The 13039-nt window shown below is 42.5% G+C and overlaps 1 protein-coding gene across 2 annotated transcripts in view; it reads right to left on the bottom strand.

Annotated features, from left to right (window-relative positions):
• The window catches only part of LOC141476609 (zinc finger protein 462-like), a 78414-nt gene extending 66604 nt beyond the window's left edge, over positions 1 to 11810 (bottom strand). The window contains exons 1-4 of one of the 2 annotated variants that reach the window (XM_074165373.1): positions 11565 to 11810; positions 5616 to 11068; positions 3754 to 3918; positions 2256 to 2359 (exon numbers count right to left, since the gene is read on the bottom strand). In XM_074165373.1, coding sequence (XP_074021474.1) covers positions 2256 to 2359; positions 3754 to 3918; positions 5616 to 11068; positions 11565 to 11784 — 5942 coding nt within the window. In that variant the 5' untranslated portion in view covers positions 11785 to 11810. The remainder of the gene's footprint in view (positions 1 to 2255; positions 2360 to 3753; positions 3919 to 5615; positions 11069 to 11564) is intronic. The other variant, XM_074165374.1, reaches the window with a different exon arrangement.
• Positions 11811 to 13039: the final 1229 nt, after the last annotated feature.

Here is a 13039-nt window from a genome sequence, read left to right as displayed (position 1 = left end):
GGGTAGTCAAACACTGGAACAGGCTTCCTAGAGATGGTCGATGCCCCATGCCTGTCAGTGTTTAAAAGACATATGGGCAATGCCCTTAACAATATGCTATTCAGGTCAGCCCTGAAGTGGTCAGGCAGTTGGATTAGATGATTGCTGTTGGTCCCTTCCAACTGAACTATTCTATTCTATTCTGTCTGGGGCTAGAGGGAATGTCTGAAGCTTCTCACTGAAGATGGGACAGAGGAAAACGATCTCCTTGCCTACAGGAGGTGTGTGCTGGTTGAGGAGCTGTGTTACCAGGTTAAAGGAGCTGCAGGAGGTCAAACTGCACAGCATCAGAAATAACGAGAAAAAGATTAACAGGACCTTCCCAGAGATCCTGCAGAGACAAGAGCCCAAACTCCCAATTCTACTGAAGGAGGAGCAGCCAGTGTCTGTGTTTACCAGGCTGGGAAATCATAAAATGGTTAGAGTTGAAAGGGACCTTAAAGATCATCGAGTTCCAACTCCCCTGCCATGGGCAGGGACACCTCCCATTACACCAGGTTGCTCAAAGACCCATCCAGCCCGGTCCTGAACACTTCCAGGAATGGGGCATCCACAACTTCTCTGGGCAACCTGTTCCAGTGTCTCACCACCCTCACAGTAAAGAATTTCTCCCTGATATCTAATCTAAATCTACCCTCTTTCAGTTTAAAACCATTACCCCTTGTCCCATCACTACACTCCCTCATAAAGAGTCCCTCTCCATCTCTCCTGTAGGTCCCCTTCAGGTACTGGAAGGCCGTTATAAGGTCTCCCCAGAGCCTTCTCTTCTCCAGGCTGAACAACCCCAGCTCTCTCAGCCTGGCTTCATAGGAGAGGTACTCCAGCCCTCTGATCATCTTCATGGCCCTCCTCTGGACCCATTCCAACAGGTCCATGTCCTTCCTACCAAATGGAGACTACCAAGATGGCAAAGGCTGGAAGCTTGTGATATCTGGCACTGGGAGGACAGCTCCTGCTGCACCAGAAGATCTGCAACTACAGAACAGGTTCTATAGTTCTGCATCTGGTTGCAGATGAGAGGATGGGAGCTCTGTCCAATGAAGCATCAGAGCTGGCTGCACCCGAACCATGCAACAGCACCAGGGGGAAGTGGTGAGCGACAGTAGTGGGAGACTCCCTTCTGCAGAGGAGATGCCAACCTGACAGGGAGGTTTGGTGCTTGCTAGGAGCTCAGATCCAGGATGTTAATGAGAGACTGCCAAGGCCTGCCCAGCCCTTGGATTATTATCCCCTGCTGCTCACCCACATAGGAACCATGCTGTGATACCAACAGAAATGCTGCTTTTCTAACACAAGGGTTTATAAATATTTCTTACATCATGCTTCCTTTCCCACATACTTTTAATTGCAGAACAGTAACAACTTCACTCAATTTAAGGGTGACAGTGCTATCAATGCCTATGTTAAACAAGCACCTGGATCTCTCTTCTGTGGGGGGAAAGGGGATGGACACAGGATGGGGGAACGGGACAGTTCTCCCCCCACCAGAGGCTACAGAAATATGTACATGCATTTGTCAGTCTAGTATGTCAGTAAAAAAAAAAATCCAACAAACCTAATTTCTTTGTGGCAAGCCATGAATAAATATGACTAAAAGAATTCTAAAGCTTTCTAGATGTAGGCAAAGAAATAAGTCACGAGGAACTTGATTATTCATTATGACCATGCATTTTTCATGGGTCACAGCAGATAAGGGGTGATTTCCTCAACCCACTTCAAGTATACCACACTGATGTGAAGACTATGTTCGTAGACTGAAATTGCACAACACAATTAAGAAAAAAAATCTAACTTTAAGATTAGTTTGTGATAACTGTTCAACACTAGAAATTAAATCTCTCTTAATCAAATAAGAGTCACGGTACTACTTAAAAATAAGGTAGCTACATGAAAGGCTAGTGAAAAATACTTTTTCCTCTTTATGTTTTTTTAAATTTCATGCATTGACAGGACTGCATAAATGGTGGGCATCTTTTGCTTGGTGTGCATTTGCCCTACACACAACAAAAAGAGAACTTGAATTCAAGAAGATATAAAAATGGGTCTTTTTATAGTCATGGGCAATGGTAAAAAGTTTGGGGGCATAGAAAATACCTAAATCCTGAGATAGAGAAAAACATGTCTTGAAATCAAGAGTGTGCTCTCCTTCAGTGTCAACCAACATAAAAACCAGTCATGCTAGTCTGCACTTCTGTTGAAAACAAATCATAACTTACTTGTGCCTGAAAGCAGAGACAAAGGAACAATAATGGCAGCTGTACTTGTCTTCCCGGGTAAACATGGCCAGAGCCAAGTGACTCCTCTCATGAGATCGCAGACCCTGCATAGACATCAAAACCCGGTCACACTGGCTGCAGTGGTAGCCCCCAGGCCTGGTTTCATTTTCCAAGGATGCTCCAGATTCAGCTTCTTTAAATTCCACAGTGCCAGGGTCTTTGGCTCCCTCAAAACCCTCCAAAGTTGTGCTTGAAGAATCTTCAGCTTCCTGCTAAAAAACACATACCCCCCCCAAAGCCATCAATTCTCTCTCCCTTCTGCCCCTCAGTCTCTCCTATGTATTAATTTTAATATCTAGGTTTCCTAGATAGGAATGCTGTTTCCTAGAATTTACTTTGTAAAGGTATCCCTACCATACTACACTAATGACTTTCTGTATAAAGAGAGCCTAGTCTTTAATTATATGTACATATATACATTAAAAAAGAAACAACCCATCTCTTGGTCCCTTCCCTAAGTGTTAATTAGCATAGCATGCTTTTTGCGGCAACATTAAAACTGAAAAGTATATTTATATCATGTTTCTTGGGTCTTGGATTTTAGTTTTTGTTCCCTACTATTTAGTATCTACTTGCTCAAAACGTGGTATTGACCCCACATAATCTTTACTTGAGAAGCTGGAAAAGAGCAGGAATCATTTGATAGAACGGAAGCATCCCATTCTGTCAGTAGTACTGGATAAGCTAAAGGAAGGTCAGCGGAAGGACAATGAAAGCTCTTAGGTAGAACCATTTAGATTCTGAAGGACTCAGATACTTTACACAGCACACGGTTGATATGAAACAGGCATGCTTTAGGTCACGTTTTAAGGACTACAGAATGAGATTTTGCTGAGTACTCACTGCAGCAAGAAAAGGAGAGCTGCATAACCAGTTCCTGCAACCTTACTGCACCTGAACATCCCCTGTTGATATCCTGTAAAGCTGGCTGTGGAGCACAGCCTGTTGCATAGGGAGGAAACAGCAGCACATTTACAATTAACCACTTGAATTGGACCCCTGGCTCAGCTTGCTATTTGAATGTGTGTTTGCAGCACTATAATTTCACTTTTGCATATGGGTTGGAGAAAAAAAAAAATAAAATGAAAAGACCCCACACTTTAAGGGTCTAAGAAAGCAGAAAAGTAGCCCAGAACAGCTGAGGGAGAAGCTCCTGATCATAAATCAAGCCTTTCAATCATCTGTGATATCAATTCCTTTGTGACAAATAAGAAATGTGAATTAAATAGTTTTTGTGCCCCAGATGAAGAGCAGAAGAAAGTCAAAATATCTTTAACAAAACGTGCTGCGGAAACCTGAAGAATTAGATTAGAATGTCATGCTTAACAGTTCAGAATATCCAATCCAAAACACATTTGACTCCATGGGAGCCCTCTATGGGCTTTCGGTTAGGCCTCAATATGAAACAAAAAATGTTGTCGGTTCACAGAATTCTCACCTTTACTGTAGCTGACACAGAAGAAACATTCCCATACTGGACATGCTTACGGAGATGGTTACAGATGGCTCGAAGCGTTGGATGAACTTCCACACAAAATTTACATTTGTAGCCAACTACTTTCCTCTCCTTAAGTTTTGAAGCATCTTCCAAGTGTCCAAAAGCCTATTGAAGCACATGAGTATTAATCAGTTACATTAATGTAATACTGAAACATGCTTCTGATATCTCACTTTTACGAATACACCCAGACCAGATTTTGCACCTTAAGGGAAATTGCATTTAGTGTAAACATATGTATTGGGTCTGGTTGAGATGGAGTTAATTTTCCCCATAGTAGCCCTCATAGTGCTGTACTTTGTATTGGTAGCTAGAAAGATGTTGATAACACACCAGTGTTTTATCTACTGCTGAGCAGTGCTGGAACAACATCAAGGCTGCCTCTCCAACATTCCCCACCCACCCACCTCCAAAGGCTAGTAGGCTGGGGGTGGGTAAGATCTTGGGAGGGGACATAGCCAGGACAGCTGACCCAAACTGACATTCCATACCATATGAGGTCTGCTCAGAAATAAAAACTAACATAAAGGAGGAGGAGGGGGGGAATTCGTTATTAGATGTTTGTCTTCCAGAGCAACCCCTACATGTACTGAAGCCCTACTTCCCGGGAAGCGGCTGGACATTTCCTGCTGATAGGAAGTAGAGAATAAATCTTTTGTTTTCCTTTGTTTCCGGGTGTGGCCTTTGCTTTTGCTTTATTAAACTGCCTTTATCTTGACCCAAGACTTTTTTTCCAATCTTATTTACTTGCCCCCGTCCTGCTGAGGAGGGGGAGTGATAGAGCGGCTTGGTGGGCACCTGGCATCCAGCCAAGGTCAACCCACTACAACATGCTATTGTGCAAAACTGCAACCTCAATTTGCATTAAAGCCCTCAAAATAGGCAGACAGGATGTAGACAGGAAAAACCTTGAGTTTCTGCATAATAAGAGTCCCTTATAAGACCGTTCATTTTTAACTTACAAGACCAAGCCATGTTCTTTCATGGTGTTGTCGTGTCCCCCGTCCCATGCCCCCCCCTGCCCAATTGTATGCTTTTTTACAGCAAGTAGAATCATAGAATCATAGAATCATCCAGGTTGGAAGAGACCCTTGGGATCATCGAGTCCAACCATCTACCCTACACTACAAAGTTCTCCCCTATATCATATCCCCCAACACCACATCTAAACGTCTCTTAAACACATCCAGGGATGGTGACTCAAAAGTAGAGTTACTCCAGATGGGGAGATGGGTACAGAAGAGAGTAGCAGAATTTGGTCTTCTGTTCACAGGAACACTTGCCCAAAGCTTGAAGTTATTGGATAGATGCACATAAACATCAGGTTCTTTATCAGAAAATGTACTGAAATAGATAAGCTTGATAAGGAAATTGATGTGTTATTTCAAGATACATTGATGAGCAGTAGAATGGGATAGTTGCTAAAGATTCTATGAGAAAGCAAACAGCAGCCTTGCAATAGAAGAATAAATGTCAGATACAGATAGCTATCCGTAAGGGTGGGAAGAAGGAAAAAAGATAGGGAAAATCCTGAAGGAAACAGTTGGAAGGAGTAGAGCTTCCCATGGAGCATAGGAATAGGTGGAGAATGAAGGAAATTAAAGCATAATATGTAACTGACTTATAGAGCCCATTGACATGCTAAGTCACTCATTAACCTGCATACATTTGGCTGTCAAAGAGAATATGCAAGTGAGTATTAGTAATAAGGAGCCTCTTGGGGTATAGAAGAACAGCTTTTGGTTTGTTTTTCTCCCTAGGAACAGGAAGCAGAGAAGACAACCAGACACACAGATCCTTACCTTCTCTTGTTTGAAATCTGTAAAAGAACCATCTGCATATTTCTGCTTGCTCAAAAGCTGTTTCCGCCTCTCCTGACGTTTGGCACGCTTCTGGAATTCCTCATTGTGACTATTCAAGTGTGAGGTCAGCTCTGCCATGCTATGCAATTTAGTATCACAGTGCTTGCACTGGTAGACAGCATTATGAGAGCGGGTGCCACTTCCCAGTATGGTAAAGTCCCTCTTTAAATCCTTGCTGTGGTGATCAGTGTAATGCATGCACAGCAGCTCTGCTGTGCTGAAGGATAGCTTGAAACATTTTATGCATCTGAAGGGAAGCCACTCAGTTTCCTGAACCTCGCTCTCCACCTCAGGCTTTTCAAAGTCATTCCTTTCCTCAGCTGGAGTTGACTTTTCATGTTCATCAGCATACACGGCAGTGAAGTAACTCCCCAGCTTGCTCTCATGCTGCTTCTTAGGGAAAACACCGGGGTGACGCTTCATGTAGTGGGACACAATACCTTTTTTGCTAAAAGATTGAAAGGAACAAAGTGAGCATTTCTTCTTTTCCACAGCCCTCCTCAGCTCCTCATTCAACTGAGGAGTGTCATCTTTGGGAGGAGATGGAATGATCACTTTATTGGGTTTGTCGCTTACTGTCCTGGAGGCTGCTAAACAATGAGTGTAGTAAGCATCAATGTCATGCCTTTTCTGGTAGTGTGCTGCAAGCCCTTTGCGGATAGGATTGGTGTAGGAACACAAAGCACATTTGAAGAGGTTGTTCTTGCCTTCTGGTTGTGCCCGAACATTATTATGTTTGATGCGGTAGTGCCTGGCTATCCCCTTCCGGGTAGAACAGAAGTATTTGCAGAGCTGACACCGGAACACTGTGTGAGACGTTAAGTGAGAACTGGAGAAATGAGGTGCTGAGATAGAGACTTCTCCAACGCCATCAGCAGCAATTTCTGGGGAGGCCTTGATTTCAGTTACCATGTCTGCCTCCACCGAGGCAGACACTTTTGGCGGTGACTGAGCAAAAACATCAAATTCAGGCTGATTATGGTATTTCTCATAGTGAATTTTGAGCTTCTCCAGTGTGCCATGGGTGTAAGGGCATAGTTTGCACCGGTATGCACCATAGCCTTGCTTGAAAATCCTACTTGTCTCTTCTATGTCATTCTGGGCAAAGTCATTCGACTGTTCCACATCATGCACAAAGTCTTCAGCAGTGACTTTTACTGATGGGTGCCGTTTCTGGTAATGTGTAAGGACACCATGAATGCGTGTGTTAATGTATGGGCAATGTCTGCACTTGTACACAGCCCCTGGGTTAATGTCTATGTCCTGTGCAAAGTCAGCAGCTTTTACTTTCATGCCAGGGTGTTTTTTGCCATAATGTGTCAGGAGGCCATGAAGGTTATTGTACTCAGACTGGCAAACTGTACACTGATATGGAGTGGAGGAGATGGCAGGGTTTGCAGAAGTCAGCTGAATAGTTTTTTCCTGGGAAAGGCTGGGGTTCTCCACATCCTGGTCCATCTGTGATGTTACCTGGTTTTCAGAATTAATCCTGGCCCTAACTTCATCAAGCTGTGTGCCAATTTTCTCAGCAGCATCTTTCTCTTTAATGATATCTAACAATACAGATTCATCCCCATTCATAGCCCAAAGGTGAAAAGCCTGATAGTGATTAGTAATATCCCAAACAGAAGATGCTTCAAAAATGCAGTCTCTGCATTTATAGGTCTTTGCCTCTGTTGGCATCACTAGAGTAGGAGGGGAAGGATCCAGACCTGCCCAGAGTTTAGTTGCCATATATGTATAGTCAACATAATGTTCAGGATGTCTCCTTTGGTAATGCTCAAGCAAACCACTCGGGTCTGTATGTGAATAAATGCACCATTCACAGTGATAACCAGCTTCTATCAAGCCATCCAAAAATGCCCATCTCAGAATGGATGTGACCGTTGCCTTCAGATTTGGGTGGTCTTTCTTAATATGCTTCCTCAATGCATAGAAATAAGGTGATGTGTAGCTACACTGCCTGCATTTGAGGGCTCTCAGCTTTGTCTTGTCCTGTTCAGTGCTGGAGGTGTTAGCAGGCATGCTGCCAGATGATTTCCTCTGGTTACGATCACAAAGGCTTCTAATGGTGGCTGTATGCTGCCTAATCACATCTGCATTGGCTTTGAAATCACGATGCTTCTTTTGATAATGAATGAGCACACCTTTCACAGTCCGGTTTCCATAATCGCAGTGTTGGCAGAAGAACATTTCGTTCTCAAGGGTATTCACAGAGCTCTCAGAACTGCCCCAGCTCAACTGCTGCATTGACACTGGCAGTTTCTGAATCCCAGGTGGCAGCTCATCAGCCTTCATCACTGCCGCAGTAGGGGGTGCCTGTCTGATGTACTTGGCAGTGACCTTTATTTCTGGATGCCTTTTCTGGTAGTGGACAAGCACTCCCACAACTGAACGGTTGCTGTATGAACAGTGTTTACAATAGTAGAGTTCAGGAGCAAGGTCTGGGGGCAGTGGTGGGGGAGGTGGAGGTTGAGAAGCCAAGTTTGACAGTTTTGAGGAGACAGACACCCCCATATCAAAAGACATTTGAGCCAGGGCAGAGCCCCTGTCAACAGAAGCTACATGCATGGTCTTCTGAATTCTGAAATATGATGCTTTTTCTTCAGGGTGTTTTTTCTGGTAATGCACCAGAACTGAATGCATGTTAGGGCTTGCAAATGAGCATACATCACAGTCATAAACAACCACAGAACTGACCGAAGGTGCCTTCTGATTTTCACATTCAGGGCTAAAACTCTTTGTGGCACTTTTGTTAAAGCTTGCTGGCACAGTAGTCCCATGAGCCACAGGGGTGGATGTTGCCATAGATTTTGGAGCAGAATTCAAGATCTCTTTCAGTGTCTGAGACTCCGTGTTTAGCCCCTCTTGCTGCTCAACGACATAGCTTGAAAATATCATTGCATTGTTAATTTTCACTGTTGGATGCATTCTTTGGTAATGCGGCATCAGGCTTCTAACATTTGGGCTAGTGTAAGAACAGAAGCGACAACGGTAGATCAGATCAGAGTGATCAGAGTTCAATACATTCATAGCTTCAGGGTGATGCTCTCCATAGTGTTGCTGCAGATCTTCAAAGTTTGTATAGTCAATATAACACTCAAGGCATCTGTATACTGCACTGTGATCATTTGGATCCAAGATATACCTAAAGCTGAATTTTATGTAGGGGTGCATCCGTTGGTAGTGGGTGCTAACACTCCTGGCAGATTTGTTGCTAAAATCACAGTGTTTACAATAGTAAAGTCTGCCAGAGTCGTTAATCTCCACATCTTCGTTGTTCTGATCAGGGCCATACATATTTGGCTGGCTTCCCATAACAGAGGCATTAGGACTCTGTTGATCTTTCATGTTAATGGAAGAAAAATAATCTTCCTCATCTTCAGATAAAGTGAGCTCAATCTCTGCTCCATTGGTGGAATTATAATCATGATATATATTTCTGAAGTTTGCATCCTTCTGGGAATCATTAGTCTCTCTCCCCCACATTTGCTGGGGTGCAAAAGAACTAGAAACCTCCACCATTGGTTCTGTTTGTTCTTCTTCTCTGTCTAATTCCACTTCTATCTCCACCTCATCTTCCTCATCATCCTCTACATTAATCACAGCATCTTCTTGCTGTTTGTTTTGGTTTATTTTGCTCTGCAAGTTGCTTGCTATTTCATCAATTCTAGTTCTTTTCTTCACTGGTGAGAGATCCAAAGTGTAGTCATTTGACACCTTCCGAGCAACCTTAGCAACAAAGTTATTTTTAGATGAGAGACCAAGAATTGAGGTCTGGCTTTTCTTCACTGTGATGACAGAGGTGAGAGCATCTGCCTCGCTCTCTTGTGGCATGTTGGATGGCAGTCCATCATATTTTGGTAAGTTGTCACAAAATGAGTGCTTGTGCTGCTGATGAACTCGGAGGCCTTTCAAAGTAGTGGTAGAATAGTTACACATTGTGCACTTATAAGGATGCTGTGAATGGGATTGAGGCAACTGCTGCTGTTGCTGCTGCATTGTTTCTGTCATCCCAGCTGACTTCCTTCCATTTATATTTACACTTTCATAAGAAACCGTGTTGTCATTCAAAGAGGAGACAATGTTTTCACTCTGAGAATTCACAGTGTCCCAGTCTGATGTTGTACCTGCATGACATTGCCTATGAGCTCCAAGCTTTAACCAACTCTTACAGGTGAAAGGGCATTCATCGCATTTGTATACAGTTGTCTTCCCAGACAGGTGGATATTCTCAATGTGACGGGAGATGCTTCGGCGGTGCATTGTGAGGAAAGGGCAAAAAGGACATTGGAACCTGTTCATGTATCTCCTAAAGGGAATCCCTTTTGTTTCCAACAGCTTGTTGCCATCAGATCCCACCAGTTGCTCTGCAGATATCCCTGAAGTCTGGTGATCCACAGAGTTCAAGCCATTCTCGCTGTCCACTTCATTTAGCTCTTCGTCTGAGCTGGAGTCATTTAGCATACTGTTTGTTTCCAAGTCAGCAGAAGAATTTGTCATTTCAGCAACTCCATAGCGGGATCTGTCAGACAAATTAACTATGCCCGAGTTGTGAGGTAATTTAGACTTCATTTGAAGATAAGACACAGAAGAAAACTTAGAGGATACAGAAGAGTTGGGCCTAATAAGGGAATTGCCTGTAGAGCTTCTGAAGTTTGAGACATCAGCATTCAACAAATCATGTCCTGTCACATTCATAGAGATATAATTAGAGTTTGAGGAGGCATGCTGGGCACTCTTACTCTGCACATCAGGTGCACTGGTTCTGTCTTGTTCCTGCCTCAAACTTGACAGTATTTTTACCATGCTGCGGTGCTTCTTCATCATATGGTCACACCAGCGCTCCCTTCGAGGTGTCTGGTAACTGCACCATTCACAGCAAAAGTTGCCTCTGGACTTTGTTAGAGGCTTGACCATGGACTCCAAAATGCTCCGTTCTACCACCTCTGCAGGCAATTCCTTGCAGGGTTCCTGCACTGACACAGAGGCAGATGTCAATTCAGATACAGCAGAGGCAGCAGTAGGAGTTAAACTCTCCTTCAGATTGTTTTTGTGATACATTTTCTGGTGCTTAATAATCCTTGCGCGCCTTGGTGATTTGTAGGTGCAGAACTGGCAAGAGAAAACTTTGCCAAACCCCTTGTGCATCATGACGTTGTAATTTAAGGAACCAGCAGTGTGTGACCCTATTGAGCTCCTCCCAACTTGTGCTCCATGAATCTTGCGAGTGTGCTCTATGAGGAGGTTTTTAGATCGGAAGTAACGCACACAGAATTTGCACTGGAAAAACTTGTTGGTTGGTTTAGGATTTGGAGCCATGTGTTGACCATAAAAACTTTGGCTCTGGCTATAATAACTTCCAGTCCCCATCTGAGTTGTTGCATTTTGCCCTAAAATAAGAATTAAAAAGTAAACATGTAAATAAATAAAATTAGACAGTTTCCCCCATCTACCCTGTATGCATATGAATACACACACATCTTGAACACATTAATCACACCAGCATTCCCTCACTTATTTATGATTAGACCTGTGCATACGAGAATGGTCAGAAAACTAACTGATGTTACAGAAACTGGGATAGACAATTTCCAAAATAAGCTTCTTGAAATAAAAAGGTACACTAGTAAAGTTCAAAATTGTTCTAGAGCTTGTGGCAGTGTAAAGCAAGGAAAAGAAGCAATATGAAGAAGCATGTGAAAAATAGCAAGATGACAAATCCACATGTTTGCATTTATAGAAAAAAATATGGCTGTAACTAAATATCATTCCCTTCACTACCATAGCGATAAAGATAACAGTTTTTAAAAATCACACCGAAACATACCAATTAAAATGCACTGAAATAAGTCACATGTGAGCTCGAGGCTTAAGGTTGAGGTTTACCTGCTATTTCATCTGCAATTGTAAATTCATCCTTTACAGAAGAAAATTCACTCTCAGTCTGGTTGCTAGCATTCATGGAACCAGACCTCGGCTGGCTAGGATTTTCCTCAGAGACATCTGTTGGCTGCAGAAAAGCAGTATGAACATCCTGAATGTGAGCCTTTAGATCTTCATAGGATGGAGCTCGGAAATCACAGCCATCACACTGCAGCACCTCCATGGTCCAGGAATGATCTTTTGCATTAGAAAATTCTGCAAGAAAAACAAGGAAAGGAGAAGGAGAGAGGAAAGGGTTTGGTTTGTTTTTCCCTGTTTGGTTGGGTTTGGGAATTTTTTGTTTTGTTTTTGCAGAAATGCCTTTAAGTGAATTCTGAAAATATATTAACAGCTTCCTATCACATGACTTAATGATTTCCAGAAATACCATAATTACTGCAGTCTAAAACTCAACATTTAAGAGGCATCAAGGCAATTTTTAATTCAAAGAAAGCCCTATCTAAGTAACTTGCAGGTTGATGTTATCAATGCTACAGTCAACCTTCTGTCAAATGACTACTGGACTTTTTTTTTTAATCAGCATTTTTTAAAATGAGCAGCTTTTCCATTACTCAGGAGAGAGCTGTTAGGAAGTTTGTCTCATTCAGATACTAGCAGCTATATGCTAGAAGAACAACCACAGTAATCCCCAAAGATTCATGCACTAAAACTTACAAACAGATGACAGTGGTTTCTGCTTATATAAGACCCACTCTAACCTTCTTGGAAGCTGAGAAAGTCCTGCCAGTTTCATTACCAGCAATTTAAAAAAAATCCTTAAAATAGAAACACTTGTCTGTCTTTTTGAAATCCTATAATTCCTGACTTAAGTGGAAAACATAAGCATAATTGCAAAGTGAGATCTAAATATGTGTATCCAGAATAGAATGCTGTACATTGGAATTAATTCCACCAAACACCGAGAACATCTCTGCTCTTTGTTATAACTCTAACAGAGTTATATTATGGTCTGTCATTGGGGACATATCTTTGGTGGGATAGGAGTTTGAAGAAGGGATGGGCAGTAAGAAGAATAGGAAGACTGCAAAAGTACAATGGAAACATAAGTAACAGTGATCTTCCCTAAGCACTTCATGACTTCATTGATTAATCCCAAACCTCTGTATACTGTAATGTACAAAGTAACAAAATCTGATAATATCAAATTCAGTATGTCACCAATTAATCCCACATCACAGAACACTGGGGAGGAATTTATCACTAGACTCTTAGCTTATGTACTGTCATAAACAAGAGGACACACAAAATACAAGGAATGCAAAAGGCTGAGACCCTCCTGTCCTGTACAAGTAATTGGGCACAAAAAACAACCTATTATTTTAAAGTAACAACTCATTTATTAAGTTTCCCATACATTGCACTAGGCCAAGATAACCTAGGAGTTCCAGAGGTCCAAGATGCAATACCAGACTGTCACT

This window comes from Numenius arquata, chromosome W (genome assembly GCF_964106895.1).
Source record: "Numenius arquata chromosome W, bNumArq3.hap1.1, whole genome shotgun sequence".
NCBI lineage: Eukaryota > Metazoa > Chordata > Aves > Charadriiformes > Scolopacidae > Numenius > Numenius arquata.
Note: the sequence above shows the minus strand (reverse complement) of the source record. Positions and strands in the feature narration are given on the sequence as shown.